The 20343-nt window shown below is 33.5% G+C and overlaps 1 protein-coding gene across 7 annotated transcripts in view; it reads right to left on the reverse strand.

Annotated features, from left to right (window-relative positions):
• The window catches only part of Kdm6a (lysine demethylase 6A), a 256255-nt gene that overhangs the window by 38200 nt on the left and 197712 nt on the right, over positions 1-20343 (reverse strand). For 2 of the 7 annotated variants that reach the window (XM_046420177.2, XM_058571464.1), the window contains 9 exons: positions 16914-17007; positions 13689-13815; positions 8741-8839; positions 8146-8365; positions 7449-7583; positions 6845-7000; positions 6198-6293; positions 4249-4350; positions 2901-3296 (listed from right to left, as the gene is read on the reverse strand). In XM_046420177.2, coding sequence (XP_046276133.1) covers positions 2901-3296; positions 4249-4350; positions 6198-6293; positions 6845-7000; positions 7449-7583; positions 8146-8365; positions 8741-8839; positions 13689-13815; positions 16914-17007 — 1425 coding nt within the window. The remainder of the gene's footprint in view (positions 1-2900; positions 3297-4248; positions 4351-6197; positions 6294-6844; positions 7001-7448; positions 7584-8145; positions 8366-8740; positions 8840-13688; positions 13816-16913; positions 17008-20343) is intronic. The other 5 variants (XM_046420182.2, XM_046420181.2, XM_046420179.2 and 2 more) reach the window with 4 other exon arrangements.

The following is a 20343-nucleotide window of genomic DNA, read 5'->3' on the forward strand; positions in this document are numbered from 1 at the left end:
AATCTGAGGGGGCAGTATACTACAGTTAGTAAAAGTTTCAAGTCCACAGGAAGGTCACTTAGGACATTTAATGAAATGAAAACAAGATAAATGGAACTAAGATGTACAATGTTTACCTGAAAATTGCCCCTGCTGTCACAGAGAAACTTCTTTAAGAAGAATATTTCATTTTATTTTACTGACAAAATAATTAAGTCGGAAAGCTTAATTTTTCAACAATACTATTAACATTGGAATTGTGAAACAATAATTTAGTAGTTTTCAATTGTTATATTTCAGATCAAAACTAGTAGTAGTTCACAAGATTTATAAGATTATCATATATTAACTTATCTTATATTCCAACTAAATGGACACCAACCCCTCGAAAAAAATTCAAGACTTTTGTGTTTTGAGCTGAAAATTACATCAGTACCAAGATTAGAAGCATTTTGAAAGGTGAAATTTAACTTGTCAGTAATAAGCTATAAAAGAATAATAATTTAGCTGATGATATATTTATATGCAAAAGGCTGAATTTACATCTAATCTAGTTAAAATCAGCTAGCATGCCCCTAAAACAAGCTTCTTAAGCTAAAAATCTGAACTAATGATGTTTTATTCAAGAAGCTTATCTACCTAAAAACTAAAAACCTAGGAACATAAAAAGTTGATACACATCAGTGATCATGTAAAGGAGTGCAATTAGATGATTAAATATGTAACTAAAAATTCAACCATAATAATAGCTGAAAGATGAAATCTGTTAAGTTACATGGAAACTTTTCATAAAGTAAAAATATTGATTATAAGCATATCCATATTTAAAGCATTATCCAAGAAAGTCTGGGTAAGTGAGCCAAAATTTCATTTATCATCAAATATTTAACTCAGAGGCTAACCATTCAACAAATACATTGATTTAATATGCAGACATGTGGTAAACTTGCTTATTACACCTTCTCTATCTGCAAATCAAGACATTTTAAGCAATAAATTCAGAGTACTTGCTGAAGAATCACCTATGATTTATATAATTTTACTTTCATATCTTGTTAGTTACCAAAAGCAAATTCTGAATAAACTATTCAAAACTATTAATGCAAGTTAACAACAGATCTATATTTCTTCCTATCACCAAAAGATCAAATGTGTACATTATATCATATAGGTTTGTCAATGGTTTAGTTTTCATTATGACTTCAGAAAAATATCTGAGTAAGTTTAATTATGAGACAGTATATATAAAAAAATACTGTTTAACTGAGATCTATGCTTTTAATACCAGAAATAGAGGCTCTCCAGCTGTAGTGACATGCAGCAACCTCATTTGGGAAATGTGTGACCTGGAATCAGTTCAACAGTATTTTTAGACAACTTTCTCAATTTCATTACCTGAATTGTAACATTCCAACAGACACTAGACTTGAGAGGCCTGTAAAACAAAGGCTGGAGCTCCCTGCCACTCAGTATTCTCAGTCATTTATGAAGGCCTGCAACCTGAGGTTTCGGTTTTGGTTTGTTCTCCCCCCACCCCCCATTATGTTTTTAAAGGATAGCAAATTTCCAGCAACTATATGTAAAAATATAATAGAACCATATCTTGCAATCCTCACAATGGCTCCCATTTATTAACTACCAATTATACATTAGAACTTTTATAAGTATTTAAACAAAAATCTCATGTTATCCTCTTCCTTTAATGTTTAAAAACAATGAATTCCCAAAACCATATCCTCTGTCCACTGTAACAATTCTCTTTTCTTTCTTGTCAATTTATTCCTCTCTACTAAATGCTTCCCATTAGTTTTCACTGCTTTCTCTCTCATTTTAAATTTAAAACAAAACAACTCTTGATCCTACCTACCCTTCAGCTATACTTCCTATTTATATAGCCTATATGACTCTGAGTATCTGTGCTGGAATTGTCTATATTTGATACTTCCATTTTTTTTACTCCCATTTCATTTTGAAGGCAAGCCTTCTTCCCCCAACAATCCAATGAAATTGCTCTTATACAAAGGTTGGCAGATCTTTTTTGTAAAGGATCAGATAGAAAATATTCAGGCTTTGCAGGTCATACATTTTCACACATTCTTCATTTTTTTTAAACAACCCTTTAAAAATGCAAAACCCATCTATTGCTCACTAGCTATTATTAATTAAAAAAAAACAGATTGTAGGGCAGATTTTGCCTATACTCTGCAGTTTCTCAAGCCCAGCAATGTCACCAAATATCCCAGATGATCAATACCCAGTTCACCTTACTTGATCTATAAGCACTCTTTAATGTACACTTTGATCATGACCTCCTCCTTGGCTCCAGATAATCACTACATTCTCCTAGATCTTCTACTACCTCACAGGTCAATCCTCTTTTGTTCCTCTTTGCTGGTACTTAAATTTCCTGGCATATTAGACTAGAATGCCCCAAGGTTCAATAATGAGTTTTCTTCTCAACCTGTTTTTACCCCCTGGTGATACCCGAGGTATCCTCTATTCATCCAGTTTGTCTAGCTAGCTGAGACTTCTTTTTCTTACACCCCACTCTATGAGCTAATCCTCTTGGATCTGCTTTCCTAATATACTCAGATGTTGATCACTATCTACTGCTACAGAAATGAACATCTTGCTTATGATAGATACCACTGTAAACTAACAATGGGTTTGGGGGGACTATATGATCTATTTTCTTCTTCTTTTGTATATATGTTAGAATACCTGTGTCTGGGGAAATTTTAGAGGAAAAGAAAATATATATGCATGTACTGAATCACAATATCGTAAGAAAACTGTAGTACTACAAAAATCCTCATAAAAACAGTTACCTCAAGTTTTACTACTTCTTCTCTTAAAATGTATAAAACCAAATAAAGATAATACTACTATATGGGAGGACAAAAAAGCAGCTGGTCTACTACCTGAGTGGAGTTAGATAGTTGGTTTTTCCACGGCTCCTCTGCGCTGCTGGTCAGGTTTGTGCGGTTATGAGGTAGAGTGAGTGCGTTTCGCTGCAGGTAAGGCACGTTTCCATTATTTCCACTTCCTGTTATGTGATTATTGCCTAACAAAATAGTGTCTGTACTTCCCAGCGTTCTTGATGTGCTACAGGGAACATGGCCTGCAGAAAAGGGTCCATTGGCCAAAGGCTGCCCAGGGCAGGCAGGACGAACTTCAGGCTGAGAGACGCTAGGCATTCTGGTCAGAGTAAGCTGCGGCTGCTGGCCAGAGACTGAGTTTGTAGGCAGTGATGAGTCAGCTGTTGGGCCATTAAGAATCCCAGTAGATCGTACCTGTGCAACTCCTGTTTGTCTCATCTGTCAAAACAAATGAAAAGTAGTAAATGCTATGTGTGTGGTCCAAGGGAAACAGAATCAGAATGTGAAGATGAATAATCAGGTAATCTCTGATTTAACCCTAATATTTTGCTAGGCTGAAAAATAGCAATGCTAAAAATAAGAAATTGTATTTATTCACATATAAGAAGCAGAAATGTTTCCTATCCTCACAACATGTATACTCAGAAAAATGAGAAATTATATCAAAGTGCATAAATACATTCTCCTTTTATGTATAACTAATTAAAATAAAAAATTTTTTTAAAAAGGCAAAAATGTTTCACTTTAAAGAAACATCCCATTAGTAATCACTAAAGAAAGCAGTTGAAAATTATGAAATCTACAATTTAGCATATTTCATTGCATAATCATCTCCACTGCATTAACATATTCACAAGTGTCTTAATCTTTCACCAAAGAGTTCAGTAATAAATTTTTTAAGTAACACTAGCACAAATTTAAAATGGTCACATCTCACATTTTTGCAAAAAGAAAAAAGGGAAGGGGCAAAAAAATTTGTGATGATTATGCCATGAAATATGAACTAGGTCCTTTCTATAACACAAAATAGAAGATCTCAAAATTTCATCATAAACAAGTACGCCAGATCTTCAAACTAAACATACCCTATAAAAATGGCATCTCAGTTTAGGATAGCTTATTAGGTGCTAAATAATTTAAGCCCTTAGGATACAGGTCAAATGTCATGTAAATAAATAATAAAACATGAAGTGTTCAAAATTAAATTTATTGCTGATTTTTTTCTAAAGTATAATTGCTATTATTAGTATTTTAAGAAGCAAATATCACTAAATTCTATGAAATATTGGTAGAAAACAGAATTGGGTATGAACATGCTCTAAAATAATATTACAGTTAATAAAAATACTCAAAATGCTAACAAATTTTAGGGAAAAAATGCTATACACACTTGGGATTGTTGCATTAAGACAAACTGACTTTCCAACTGTTCCAGCATCAGTTTCTGTGCTGGATTTAAGTTATTTCTATTTGCGCGGAGCTGTTCCAAGTGCTAGAAGAAGAAAAAAGGAGAATACAGTCAAAGACATATTTAAGAAACAAGTTAAGTGTTCTAAGCAACCTTTCTCTGAAATAACTGAATAATCTCAGAGCCACTATCTGGACAAAGACACTGATCTCTGACCAACAATCATCAACGCCAAGATAAAGTCCTTTAAAAAGCTTGAAAAACCTAAGAACTAAGAATTCATATAAACAAAGCTTACTATAATGTGATCTTTCAGAGAAATGGACATGAAATTTTACTGATTGATACAATATTTTTCAGCACATGTATAGAAAATTCCTAAAGCTTAAAAATATATTATGACAATAATGCATCTTGAAGCAGCTCTGTAATCCCAGCAGCTTGGAACAGCTAAAGTTTGAAGACAAGCTGAATGTGCAAAGTTAGTTATTTGCTTAAAGAACAAGTGTGGCATCTATAGAAAGAAATATGATGCAACCATAGAACAAAGAAGCACTTTACATACTGACATGAGAAGTCTGTAAAATGCATTGTTAAATAGCATACAGTAGACCTCCTTCATCTACATGGAATATCTTCTTAGACCCCAATGGAAACCTAAAACTGTCGATTACCAAACCTGCAATTTAATGCCTTTTCTATCCTAAAAAAAACTACACATTGTGGATATGACTTTTGCAATTTGAGGTACAACGACAAAATGACCAATTTCTTTTTCCTTCTTCACAATTTCATGGGTAAGAGATTTATTCTTACCTTAGATCTTAGCAACCTCAACATATTTTTTTTTCCCTTTTCTTATTAAATAAAGAACTTTCATCTTTTCACTTAAAGGCAGCATTGTGTGGCTCCTCTTTTGCATATCCAAACTGTCAAAATCATAACTCATGTTTTGTGGTTATCATCAAGTAAACTAAGGGTTATTTGAATGCAAGCACTGAAATATCACAAAATCACATCAGTTTTTGTTTTGTTTTCTTGTAACAGGGATTGAACCCAGAAGCACTTAACCACTGAGCCATTTCTATTTCTATTTGTGACAGGGTCTAACTAGGTTGCTAGGGCCTCGCTAAGTTGCTGAGACTAGCTTTGAACTTGGAATCCTCCTGCCTCAGCTTCCCAAGCTGCTGGGATTACAGACATGTGCCACAGTGCCCAGCTTACAACAGTTGTTTGATAAATGAGATAGCCACTAAATAACTAAGGCCAAGCAGTATATAATAGTGTGAATATGCAGGACAAAGGGATAATTCACATCCTTTGTGGGACAGAGTAGAATTTCATCATGCCACTCAGAATAATACAACTTAAAATTTATCAATGGTTTATTTCTCAAATTTCTCATCTAATGTTTTTGGACCACAGTTGACTGCTGGTAACTGAAACTGCAGAAAGTAGAACTACAGATAAGGGGTAACAACTTGAATATAGTATATTCTCTTTTATTAAACAAGGAGAATAGTATATGAAGGGGGGTAAGCTTATCCGCTTGTACATGTACAACTATTTCTGGAAAGACAGAAAAGAAACTAGTAACACCAGCCATCTGTTAGGAGAAGTGAGTGGTAAGGGCAGGAATTGGAAGGAGGTTTTACCATATGTATTTTCTACATTACAGTTTATGCATTTTGAACCATGTGAATGTATTACCTGTTTACAAAAAGAAAAAAAGAAAGAATTATTTAAAAATAAAATGAAAACGAGTGAATTTATCTCCATTTTTCTGGCAAATGTGGGTTCATTTTACTTATGGACTTATCAATTCAGTTAACTACCATTCAACTTTAAGAATACCTAAAGAACTTAAAACTTACTACCTCTACTACATTTTAATAGAAAAAACAATCTGTCAAAAGTGTAGTTTTACATACCTGTAATTTCTGTGGTGTCATACACCATGAATGAGCTTGTGGCTGTACTGGAGGATGTGACACAGCATGGCCACCACTCCAATTATCAGAAGTATTCTGAGGGAAATTGATAAAAACAAAAAAAATTAAAGAATATTTGGTTAAATCCATAGAGTTAACAATAATGACTAATGGAGGCCAAATGACTATGGACTATTTACACATAAAAGATGTTATAACATTATATTCTTTAAAAAGATAATTTTTCATGCATATTAAGCTTATAAATCATAAATTTAAAATACTAATTCTTTAATAAGCCACCCCAAAAGACCCACCCCTAAACTATGGCCCAAGTGGCTAGCCTAAATATCAAACTGTTCACTAGATCCAACATTAAGTTTATTTCAATGTCAGTAAAAAGTGATGATGAAAAGTGTGCTGAGATCTTAACGGCAAGGAGATGAATAAAATGATTTGATGAATGCAAATTTATCCCTATGTCTATATTTAATGATTCCAAGAGTTTGGGACGGAAAAACTCAAACCTTTCACTCTTTGATGTCCACAGATTTAAAGTAAAGGACAGGAGTTGTTCAAACTGCACAATTTGAGGGCAGTTAGAGCTTCTCTTTTGACTGGGATTTCTATTTCTCTAAAACATATACCTTTGTTGGACTAGATGTTCTTTTCCTCTTGGCAGGACTGGACAGGTCATCTACTTGGCTAGAAGGAATCATGTGTAGTGGCAAGGATTGCTGTGAAATTGGTGTTTGACTGAGGCCTAATACAGGTTCAGTATTTGGATGATGAGGTTTACATGCCTAAGAATCACAGAAGGAAGACAAAAATAGGGTTCTATATGTTCTTAATTCATTCCTTCAAATTACAAAACTTTACAAGCTGCATACTTTTCAAAGCTATGTGGACATCGCTGATTGCAATTATCGAAAATCAAAATCAAATGAATAATCAATGGAGGAATGTGTACCTTCCTTTGAAAAACTTGCTTTAAAAATTAAATAAACCATTGCAGCATTACTTTAAGAAATCTCCTTCAAAATAATGAAAATGCACAAAGGTCTAAGTTGGCACCCCAAAATCTTCCCATATCAGAGGGAGTTTTATTTTGGTCTAGATTCCCTTTGCAATTAAATCAAAAGGCTTTTCATTAATAAAAGCCTCCTGGGCTTAGTAAAATAAGCTTGACCACTACAGATTGAAAAGAACCCTTAAAGCTGGGCACCTGCAGAACATAACCCAACTTCTCACCTGCTGTGCTGTGTTCATGGCACCCTGCCTGGAGGTAAGCTCTGCGGGGATTGGTAGGCTCCACGCCTCCTCAATACTAGGAAGTAATTTAGTTTTATTCTGTAGACTACCTTGTGGAAGGTTACACAACTGAGCCTAGGAAAAATTATGTAAAAAGCAAATTTAACACAAGCCTACTTGAGTAAGAGCAAGTCCACTAAATCTTCCTAAATGGTATAGCTAATTGTTTTTTTAAAGAAAATAGCTTCTAAATTTGGGGCTTTAGAAAGATACTAAGTATAAAGAGGGTAACCGGAATATAAACCTTTGTGAGAATCAAAACAAAGCTGAGCTCTGTTTTCAGAGTTCTCATAGCTGTCTTCTCATGAAACTCCAAGCAAGAGTGAAAGACAGTGTTTGTGTTCTTTTCTTTAAAATGCTATGACAACTTAAAAATGTAGACAGCACATAGAAAAAAATTATGTAAATTAATATGCATCAACAGCGTAAATGTGCAAAAGAGCATCTTTTAAAATACTGTATATCTTACTTAAAATGAAAAGTAAAATAATATTACAAGCTATGGTATGTTTACAAAATATGGAAACAGATTATAGACATCAAAACACAACTAGACAAACTTTCCAGCCACCCTCCTCCTGCCTGAGTGTCCTGGGTAAATACATGGCTTTAAGAGACTGCTATTTAAAAATTTTACCTGTAAATACTTAATTCGTGCTGCAAGTGCAGAGGTATTACTACAACTTTTGCTTCTAGTTGCATTTAAGTAGCATTTAATGGCATCCTGAGGCTGGTTGCAGGATTCATAGAGAGTGCCTAGATCCATCCAGGCTGCAGCATGGCCATGGTCCAATTGTACAGCACAAATATAGGCCTGTAAAGCATCCATAGGCTGATTTTGCTGTTGATATAGCACACTAGGAAGAGAAATTAAGAACAAATAAGTTAACTAAGAGGAACTGCTTAGATTCACAACATGATTTAAACTACGAAAGTACATTATATATGAGCTGGGCGCGGTGGCGCATGCCTGTAATCCCAGGGCTCGGGAGCCTGAGGCAGGAGGATCGAGAGTTCGAAGCTAGCCTCAGTAACTTAGTGAGGCGCTAAGCAACTCAGTGAGACCCTGTCTCTAAATAAAATGCAAAATAGGGCTGGGGATGTGGCTCAGTGGTCGAGTGCCCCTGAGTTCAACCCCCGGTACCAAGAAAAAAGAAAAAAAGTACATTGTATATGATGCAATTTTCTTTGCACGTCAACTAAATTACCATTAATTTTATACAAAGTCTTACCCTATTGAACACCATGTATCTGCACTTGCTTCTGATTTATCAATAGACTGCCTGTAAGATATAAAGGCATCCTGAACTTTCCCAATACTTGAATAGCACCTGAGAGGGGAGGGGAAATCAAGAAAATTCCATTAGTACTGAAATTAATTAATTTGCTGTAAGGATGAACTATATATCAAAGTAAATTTTTAAAAAGCCTAGTAAGTTTAATATATTTATGTATATGTGTGTATACGTGTGTATACATATATGGGAATTATAATGTATATTATAATAAGCACTCCAGTAAAGTATATTATAGTCTGTCTTATAAGTGCTAAAGCATGCTGTACTAATGAAGTCCCTTAAAATAGGTTTTGGCCATATCATTTCAATATTATAATATCAAGAGTTGAACATGCCCCCTTCCCACTCCACTTACGTATCTTCATCTCTACCTTTCCATACAGTCAGAATATAGTTTAAAACAAACAAAACACTGAATGTTGGTAAGACTTGAATCAGATTTCTATTCTTCTTTCTCATTAACATGGAAGGCAATAATTCTTTAATTCATTAAAAATGTAACAGTCCATCTCAGATATCTAAGTATCAGAAACAACAAAATAAAAAGTGCAATATTTTGATGACTAATGAAGAAAGCAAGGTAAGATTGAAGTTTTCAAGGACCTGCCATTTTCTTAATACAAATTTAGCAGATGGACATAGATAGCAGCTGAAATTACAAATACAGAAATTGTCTTCTTAGCTTGGCACCGAAGGAAAAAAGAAAAGAAAAACCCCAGTCTCTGTCTTCAAGAAGCTTATAATTTAGCTGAGAATTAAAAATAAATGTCGCAATACCATATGAAATGGCTAGCAAAGACAATCTAGAAACAGATTACTATTTACTGCAGAATTTAGAAAATGCAAAAAAAAAAAAAAAAAGGTGGTGGGGAGAGTAAGAATAAGTGGTATGACTATGTGTAAGTGCTTATTATTTAGATCAGTGATTCCAATTGCCAGTTAACATATGGCAAGTTTGCCAAGCAGACAAAATGAAAAAACAATCACACATACAAGATACACATATAAAATTTTTCTAATAAGCTAATATTCGTGCTGTGCAAAACAAAAAAATTAAACACCTTTGCTTGCCTGAACAACATATTTTTATCTTAAATTTATTCTTTGAATCTTTCATGTCATCTAAAAGTCTGGGAGTCACTAATTTAGGCAGAGAAGATGAGAGAAGGTATTTTGAATAAGTATGAGCAAAGAATAGTGTATTTATAAGAAAACACAGATACAAAACAGTAGAGAATACCATCTCAAGAATACCCTGAAGTTTGTTTTCCTAACAAGGGAAAAGGTCATAATGGAAGCACTTTACAGGAATATTAATTCTGCGAACAATGTACAGGCAGACTAAAAGGAAAATAAGTTATGCACAATAAAAAAAAAAAAAAGGATGGTCACACTTCTTTTATTTTTGGACTGGGGATTGAACCCAAGGGTGCTTAATCACTGAGCCACACACACCCCCCTTTTGAGACAGGGCCTTGCTAAGTTGTAGAGGTTGGCCTTGAACTTAAGATCCTCTTGCCTCAGCCTCCCAACACTCACTGGTTTTGAAAAGGTAGAAATTGAAGTGAAAGTAATGGAACTGTTGAGAACAAAAGATGGCAAAAACAAGAATGCAAAAGACAAATAAAGACTCCATAACTGGCTGATTAGATATGCATGGTGATGGGGGCTATAACTTAGCTTTAAAGCCTGATTAAACAGGAAAGAAATGGGGCTGGAGGTACAGTTCAGTGGTAGAGAGCTTGTGCAGCATGTATGAGGCACTGGATTCCATCCCTGGCAACATAAGAAAAGGGAAGAAAATGGTGATTTTTCCCCCCCCAAAAGGAAAAGAGCAAGAAGCTGGATAGGGGAGGAGTGTGATGAATGTGGTTTGATATATACTGATTTTAACACAGTGAAGACATTAAAATGGGAAATTTTGGTAAAGAACAGATGTGGACCTGGAATTTTAAGATAGCTTATAAAAACACAAATCTAGACTTAGAATTTATCTATATGGAAGAGAAGCTGTAAGAGCATAGGACACCTAAAAGAGATGTAAGTCTAAGGAATCACCACCATGTGCACTGGACAATGGAAAAAACATTAGTAGCTGAGACAGAAGAAAAAAAGTTTCAGACAGCATCTACAGACCACTTCATAAAGGGAAAATTCATGAGAAAAGGTCAGCAAAAATGCCAAACAGGGACAGATACTAGAGGGAAAGGGAACGCTTAACAAAGAGTAGGAAATGTGCTCCTTTTGTTGTTATTAAATCAAAGCCAAATCTCTAGATTTATAGACAAATTTGCATAACTGCTGGCAGAAATAAGCAGTTTGTGCCCCCAAACCAGTGTTTTCACATTCTGGTCCTACAAAGTCAAAGTAGGAAATCAATGTGCCCAAATAGAAATGTCCCAATCCAATCACCAACAACTTTTCCTTAACTAGGTTCCTCTGAGACAGCCTATGTAATTTAAAAAGCCCTGGGTTAACCTAGGGTCTAGTTCCTGTTGTGATATCTGTGTGACCTTGGACAAAACATTTTATTCCTCTGAATCTACTTTCTACATTTATAAAATGACAGTACTTATAGGGTGTAAGGTGACTTCCCTTATCCCTCCCAACTCTAATATTCTATAATTTGTGATAACAAGGTCAACGACAGGGGTCAATACAGTAGAATACCACATTACAACTTCACACATGGTAAATGATGAGCGTATTCAATCTTCAACACAGACCTAAATGAAGAAGTAAATAATAAAAAGCCTCAGAGACATTAGTCATCAAACCCCCAAGTTTCTGATACTTGAAGTCTTCATTTGGAACTTTAAAATAACTTCTAAAATATAATTTATGTACAAAATTTTCTCACATTAGAAGGCAGCGAAAGAGGGTAAGTAAATATCAAAGTAAATCTAAACAAGAACCAGAATTATTACAGGTGAAAAATAATGAATGTCTAAAATGATTACCTTTAACTCTAAAGCAAGTTAAACTGTGAAAAGTACCTTTATTTGAGAAGTCAGGAAAAGTGTATTACACACTTGGAAACGTTTTCCAAAAGATTAAATTAAAGACATCTCAATGGTTTCACACGTAAAAACAGTTAACTCTAAAACTTCTCTGGAATATTGCTCACTGAAGCTGAAAATTACAGGATTACTAAGAATAATTTTAGATATAGCTCATTATATATTAATTTTATAAATCCAGAATTTCAATTTAAAAACTTTTACTAAGATGATATTCACACTATTGTTTTGTATTAATCTACTAATCTCAGGACAAAAGGAAAACACTTTCTAACATGTATTCCTTTTAATCTATATTAAAAGAAATTTTCATATATAAACTTTGAAACTATAGGAAAACTAGAAACTCCCACTTCCTAGTATCAGATCTTCTTAATAGTCATCACTGCATGAAACCTCACATTTTGCTACACTAACAGTGGTAATGGTATTAGCGTACAAATGGAATTTAGTTTGCTTGTTTATTCCATTATTGAATAATCATTCTGTCAGGCAAAAAGAAAGATGACAAGATCCAGTTTTTGCTTTCACAGAAGAGAAACACGGTTTAGACACTTGAGCTTTATTTAGGAGCAACTCAAATTAGACTATTTTATAAGCATGAACAGGAATGAGAAAAAATCTGCCCTAAATAAGTAGCCTTCAGTCAATACTTATTGTACATTAATGAGCAATCGAATATTTTAAATATTTGACTATTTATTACTTAACATAATAATTAATATTTAATATATTTACTATTTCCTTCTTTAAAGAAACAGCATCATTGTCCCTCACAAACAATACTTGCTATTCAAAGGAAAAATGAAGCCATATAAATAATTTAAAGTTTAATGTGATTATATGGCAAATTTACTCACAATATTCTTACGTAAACAGAGAATGGAACAATAATTAAAATGAAAACAAAATAGGATATTTTTGGTACCTAGCAGATCACCTAATCTAAAATTCCTCCACTGCAGCATTATTGACATTTGGAGCCAGGTAATTCTTTGTTGTAGAGACCTATCCTATATATTGGACTATGTTTAGCAGCATGCCTACCTCTACCCATTACGTGCCAGCAGCACTCCCCAACAGTCCCCAATTGAGAACCACTCTTATTAACAGGTTAAAATAAATTGAAGCCTCAAAAGGTTTAACTGCATCATCCACAATGCCACAAATTATAGCTAAGACAGTACTTGAATCTAAGTCTTCTGGCCAATACACATACATAAAGTATATGTGAGATAATTCCTAAGCATAATTTAGACATTCAATGTTTGAAAACCATGACAAAAGCTTCCAGACTCAGAAAACGTTTTTCCCTACATGTCGCTTTTCTGCTTTTCAACATATCTAATAATAATGTACCCACTTTTTCCACCAAAATATATCAAGCAGTTGTGACTTGAGATTTACTATCAATCAAATTATGTTCATTCATTTCTTAGATATACATTATTAATCAAAACTACATATAACAAAGCTCTACTGGCTCCCAGCAGTCATTAGGCTACTTTATGTCTTCTTTATTAAGGGTATGTAAAGACATAAAGAAAAAATACTAGAAATCAGAAGAAAAGGCATTTAAACACTTTACTGAAAAAATTAATATCTGGCAATAAGACATTTTAAAAACTGGCAATAATTCAGGTCAAAAGAAAATCCAATACCGAAATAAGAAATGTCCTGTTTCTTATTTTATGCTATAAGGAAACCATCATATTTAAAAGCTTTCTTTTAACTTCCATTGTAATTCTTCTGATAATGTATTTAAAAGAGAAAACACGTTACTCAGGATATAAGTATAAACTAACATTTTAGACTGTAATTGAAATGGACAAAAGCAAAGTCATATGTCTAAAAAGTCTCACCTTCCAAGGAAATACCAGGACTGGCCAGAATTTGGATCTGCTTCCAAGGACTTTTGGAGATACTGAATAGCATAGCTTTCCTTGGTGGCTTTATCTCCCAGGAGATCCACAGTGTGATGCATCCAACCTATAGTAAATGATTTAAAATATTTACATACATTACCTGGGTATTTCATTTTTAAGATTACTAAGCAGAAAACAAATAAAAATACCCTTTTCGATCAACTCATTAATTCAGTTTAGAGTATATGCTACCACATTTTAGAACTGGCTATTCTGGCAATGAAAGTCTGTTTCCCACAGTAAATAATTATCAAAGCCACATCGAGCTTTCATTCAAGAAAAATTAAAATAATATTTAACGTTTAGGTTATAAAGCATACATACTCTAATGATGTATTCACTTTTACATGGTAAGTTTCAAGTACAATTATGATTTGAAATCTACTATCAATCAAATGTCCAATGTAAGATACATAACATTAAGCAAAGTTAAAATAACAAGGTTCTACTGGCTATCAGTAGTCTTTTCTATTAAAAGTAATCAAACAAAGAATATAAAAATGTTGTCTTTTTGTAAGACAGAGATAATTTTTTAATATTTATTTTTTAGTTTTCAGTGGACACAACATCTTTATTTTTTTATTTTTATCTTTATGTGGTGCTGAGGATTGAACCCAGCGGCCCGCGCATGCCAGGTGAGCACGCTACCGCTTGAGCCACATCCCCAGTCCAAGTCTTATTTTTACTATTCCATGTAAAAATCAATGTATATTTTAAGAATCTCCAAGACACTCTATTAACCCTAATGTTTATTTCCAAGTAACAATATAAGGCTATATAGTCATAGTTCAGATTAAAGTGTGCACACACAACTCTACCTCACTGGCAATTGATAATTTTAAAAACCCAGAGCTGTAAGAAAAGTGTATTCTAATGTACAAATACCATTAATGATTGTTTGATAAATAAGTTTTTCTAAGAATTTGTTGCCTAGATAATCAATAAAAAGATTAGATCATAAAATAACTTATATTTTGAGGGGTGTGGTGGATTTACTAGGGATTGAACCCAGGGGCTCATGCATACTGGGGAAGCACTCTGCCACTGAGCTGTATCTGCAATCTGAATTAGTACACTCTAAATCTTCAAGATTCACAGGAATAATCTGGCTAAATTTATCAGTGGATCATTCAAATGCATAAAATTAGCTCTGTTCACTGTATACAGTCCATAGTATATATAATAAATGAAGACCCTTTGTTCCTGACATTTACTCTAATTGCTATGCACCAAAAGATATTTTAAGGGGATTCTGTTACTGTGTTTTATACAACTCTAAGTCAAGTACACATTAAGTCATCTGTTCTTCCCATCTCTCTCCCACTATAGTAGTAAGAACAGTATTTAGAGAAATGGGCTTTAAAGGAGCTGTTTCAACAGCAGTGACAATCAAAATTGGAAGGATTGATGCAGGTTAAATTTGAGCCAATTAGGGGCAAGTATTTTTCTATTCAAAACAATGACAAGTTTACTTTTATACTCTTGAAATTCAATAAGACATTGCCAAAGAGATCAGATGATCTATAAGTCAGACACAGTTGAAACCAAAATTATTTCAACTTATTTCTTAAATTTAAAAAGTAAATGCATTTTTGCTAACATTTTTAAAGGCATCACATTTGGTTCTTTTTACTTAAGAATCAAAATAATCTTTTACTGTATTAATAAACATGCTTTAATTTAAAGATATAAATTTAGCTGGGCATGGTAGCACATGCCTGTAATCCCAGTGAAAGGGAAACTAAGGCAGGAGGACCACAGGCTTTAGGCCAGCTTCAGCAACTTAGCAAGACCCTGTCTCAAAATAAAAATGGCTGAGTATACAGTTGAGTGGTAGAGCACCCCTGGGTTCAAGCCTCAGTATTAAAATAAAATATAATACAAAATACAAATAAAAATTCACATTACTCAAACACTATAAGATGACATCATTAAGAATAAATATTTTCAGCTGGGCGTGGTGGTACACATCTGTAATTACAGTAACTCAGGAGGCTAAGACAGGAGGAACCCAAGTTCAAGGAAAGCTTCAGCAACTTAGCAAGCTCCTATCTCGAAATAAAAAATAAAAGGGTTGGGGATGTAGATCAGTGGCAAAGTGCTCCTGGGTTCAGTCCCCAGAACAATAAATCAATTAACTACATCCTCCACAACTCTTAAGAAGTACAGACAACTGAAGTAAAATTCTAATGGATAAAATTAAAAATTAAAAACAAAGATTTTATATGAAGGTAATGTGTTTATTTTGTATAGCTAATTATATATTAATAAATCTAAAATACTTCAAAATTATATAAAACATAGTTACATGATGAAAACTTCCGTGTACAATCTTGGTTTAAAATTAATGATTTGCCCTAACCAAAACCAAATATACAAAACTGAAAAGAAACAAGATTCAATAATTAGGTAACAGCATTATTGTTAAACAGCTCCTTTATTATCCTCTTGGTGACAGTGACACCTGACATCCAAATGGCTACATACCCTCAAGTTCAATATCAGAATAGAATTGCATACATATAGGAAATATAGTGTTAGATGTGCTACAATTTTTAGAAAAAAAAGTTTTAGTTATAATTAAACTATGAAAACAAGCTCACCAAACACTAAGTGATTCTAGGCAAATCACTTAACTGAGTGCTAAATCTACATCTGGCATGGATCATGGGTTAAATACTTGGGAGTAATTCTGAGGGCTTAAAAGGGACATTTGTACTAAAGAATTATACTGCGATACACTATACAAGGACAGTGCTTGGCAGAGGGAAGAAATACACTGGGTTCAACCAGGCAAGGTGGTACAATGCCCACAATCCCAGCGACTCAAGAGGTTGAGGCAGGAGGATAACAAGTTTGAGGCCAGACTGGGCCACTTAGTGAGAACCTGTCTCAAAATAAAAGATAAAAAAGGCTGGGGGATGTGGCTCAGTGGTAAAGCACCCATGGGTTGAATCCCAAGTATAAAAAAAGAAACAAAGAAAGAAAGAAAGAAAGGGAGGGAGGAATGAAGGGAGGGAGATGGATGTTGGGTTCAAATGAAGTTTATCAAGTCTGAGTAAAAGAAGGAATAGAACAGAATAAATGAGCCACATATCTGCCATCCTAACATGCTAAAAACATAAAAAGAAACACTTATACTAAACACATACTATTACATACCTAATTGTTGTAAGACGGTTGCTTTTACTTGTGCAGAAAGGTTTTCTGTCTGTAAAAGTTGTTCATAAGCTTCCTTTGCAGAATGATACTTCCTCTAAAGGGTAGAAAAAGAGATTCAGAGAAAAATAAACATAATCTTTAAAGAACTATTACATAAAGGATTAGACAATACTGATGCTTTCATATATTTTTAAAAATCAACTGAAAGAAAAAGTATTGATTCCATTACTGAGGTTTCTTCAACCTCAGACGGCTTTGAATAGAATAGACCATGCTCCAGAGTATCTAACACCAGTAAAAGTAATATTCACTATACCAAAGTACTACAATATGACCTTTTAAAAATCTGCTAACTTCCAATAGCTAAAATCACCTCAATCTATTTAATTACATCAATTATCTCAATAATAATGAAGATAAAGTCTACCTAGAAACATTAAGTTTCCAAGCAACTCAGTAAATACTAGAGAACATGACAAAAACTAACAAAACCTAATACAAATGTAGATAAAAATATAAAATAGTATCTAAAAATATTTGTGTTATATGACTTCAGATACATCAAAAACCCTTATAGTCTTAACTATATTTGTAATATTTAAGGTTCCACAAGAAAACTCTAAATGCAACCATTTATCCTCAGTTCTCTCCTCAAAAGTATTAATATGGTGGAAAGCCATTACTGTTGTAATGATAGTGCTTAAAGACAACTCCTCCAAAACAAAAGGATAAAGCCAACAAAAGAAAACCCTTTAAATATTACCTTTAAAATATATGTGATTAAACAATAGACTGAAGCGGCTTTTTTATTCATATTACTACTACCACAGTAGAGCAAACAAATCTCCCCCTCCCCCGCCAAAAAAAACAGGTAAAAATGTAAAACTATGGGAACTCAGGCAAGTCACCTACACTATGAATAGACATCAATTAAAAAATAATAAAAAAGAGATATCTCTCCATCTTTCAATTTAAAGGTTTGTTCTAAGGATCAAGTAAGATTAAAAAACAGCTTTGGCAATTTAAGGATAAATATCTGTGTTTGTGTGGGAAGATTTTAGAGAATTGACCATTGAGATTATCATAGTTATTAAGTAAACTTTTATTCATCAGCTAAACTAGTTGCACCCAAATGTTAATCTGGTCTAAAAGTTAGACAGTTATTGAAGGATAAAGGCAGAATTATTCAATTCCTACAATCAAAAAATATTTGGTCAATGTCTAACACATGACAGAAATGGCTATGGCTGGGATGACAGTAGTAAATAATATAGACAGGAAAACAAGTGTAATGTATAATATTAGTATGATACTTCACAGAGGAAGAACAGGTACATGTTTAGAGTATTAGGAGGCTGGGCAGAAAATGCAGAAACTACTTTGGAAAGATATTCCTAAACCATTTAAAGAAACTGACTGTATCCTAAGACAATGGAGAACCACTGAATGATTTCAAGTAACATGACCACATTTCTATTTGAGCAAGACATCTTTGTAGAACTACCTCAACAGCTATTAACACATACTCCAAACACTAGTGACGAAAACAATGACATACTTGGAAAAATGATTACGTCATATTGAGGAACATGAAGCTGGATCATATTACATTAAAAAATTACAACTGCATTAAAAACCTAAATATAAAAGGTAAAAAGTACAAAGCTAAGATAAGAAAATGTGGAAGAATATTTCCTTGGGATGGGAATTTACCGAACATGGCCAAAAAAGCACAAATCTTAAGGAAGAATAAAGATGCAACTCAACATTTCATGAAAACAGGCAATGGACATAAAACTCCACACATTTATATAATTTTATAACACTTTATATTATACATATTATATATTTTATAATAATAAACGTGAAAGGCATGTAAAGTGCAATATCTCTAGAAATTAGAAATCCAAGTTTAAATGATATACCACCTTCTACCCTCGAGATCAGCTCGAGGTAATTCCAAGTACTATGGAAATGTGAATAAAGGAAAACATGTCCTGTTGAAAGGGAATTTACTTATGAAATCAGGTATACAAATATACAACAATCCAGCAATCTCACTCTCATGATATACATAGCAAAGAAAAATTCCAACAGTAATATTCTAAAAGGTACTGTTCATACTTAGGGAAACTGGGGGCTACCTAAGTCTATGTCACTGGGCAAGTAAAGATTTAAAATATACTGGATGCTTCCAGTAGAACATTAAACAGCAATTATAAATAATGTCTAAAAAACAACATAAATTTATGGTTTACAATGTTGGGGAGAAGTTTTGCCTCTAGTAGTGTTAGAGTAACATTTTACAGACAGCTTAAAATTCTGGATGAAATGTAAAAGTCAATGATCAGAAAGTACCAGAGGGGAGATCAACATCAGGCTGAACCAAAGGAAAAGTTAACATGTAAAGAAAAAAAAAATGTCACCGGATGAGTAATCCCCTTTTCGAGAGATTTTCACCTGCAGGCAGGCCCCAGTTTATACTTGGCTGGCTAGAACTCAAATAGAAATCAACAGCTACCACAAGAGCTAGAAGTAAAAGGAAAAATCCCAGAAAGGAGACACAGTGAGGAAATATCATATTTTGCACATAAACTGTGCCCAAATCTCTGATTGATTGCTGAACTATGTGTGAACAGAACAAATGTCAAATCATCTAAAATAACTGAACTGAGCCAGGTATGATAGCACACATCTGTAATCCCAGTGACTTAGGAGGCTGAGGCAGGAGGGTCACCAAACCTCTACAATACCATATGTAAGATAATATGTCATCATATATAAAATTACAACTTATGAAGAATCAAGAAAATTTTACCCATATTCAAAAGAAAAGGAAATGAATGAAAACCAACTGTGAAATGACTTAGATATTGAAACTGGGAGATATAGTAGCTATTTTAACAATGTTTACAGACAAAAAATACATAATCATAATGAATAAAGGAATGGGTAGGAAATCATACCACAGAAAGTAAGTTGCAGAACTGGAAAATACTCATCTGAATTTTTTTTTTTTTTTAATGGGGGGTGAACAGTAAATTGGAATGTTAAAAAAAAATCAGTGAATTCAAAAACATCAATTGAAAGCATCCAGTTTAAAGGGAGAAGGGGACCCACAGGCAGTAAAGAAAAAGAAAAGGGTATCTGAAATGTTTAAGACAGTAACAGTCTACCATACATGTAATTGTAGTACAAGAAGAATAGAAAAACAATAAAGCAGAAAAAAAAATCGACAGCACAATGGCTGAGAATGCTCAAAAACTGATGAAAGACATCAAACTCCAGGTCCAAGTAACTAAAAATAACCGTAAGTAGTATAACAATAAAGGAAACGCCAACCTCAGGGGACACCATAGTCAAATTCTTCAAAAAAACTAAATGTAAACAGAAAAGCCTTGAATGCAACCTGAAGAAAATAAGACAAAGA

This window comes from Marmota monax, unplaced genomic scaffold (assembly GCF_021218885.2).
Source record: "Marmota monax isolate L192 unplaced genomic scaffold, Marmota_monax_Labrador192_F-V1.1 WCK01_AAM20220418_F8-fsc00225, whole genome shotgun sequence".
In the NCBI taxonomy this organism is placed as follows: Eukaryota; Metazoa; Chordata; class Mammalia; order Rodentia; family Sciuridae; genus Marmota; species Marmota monax.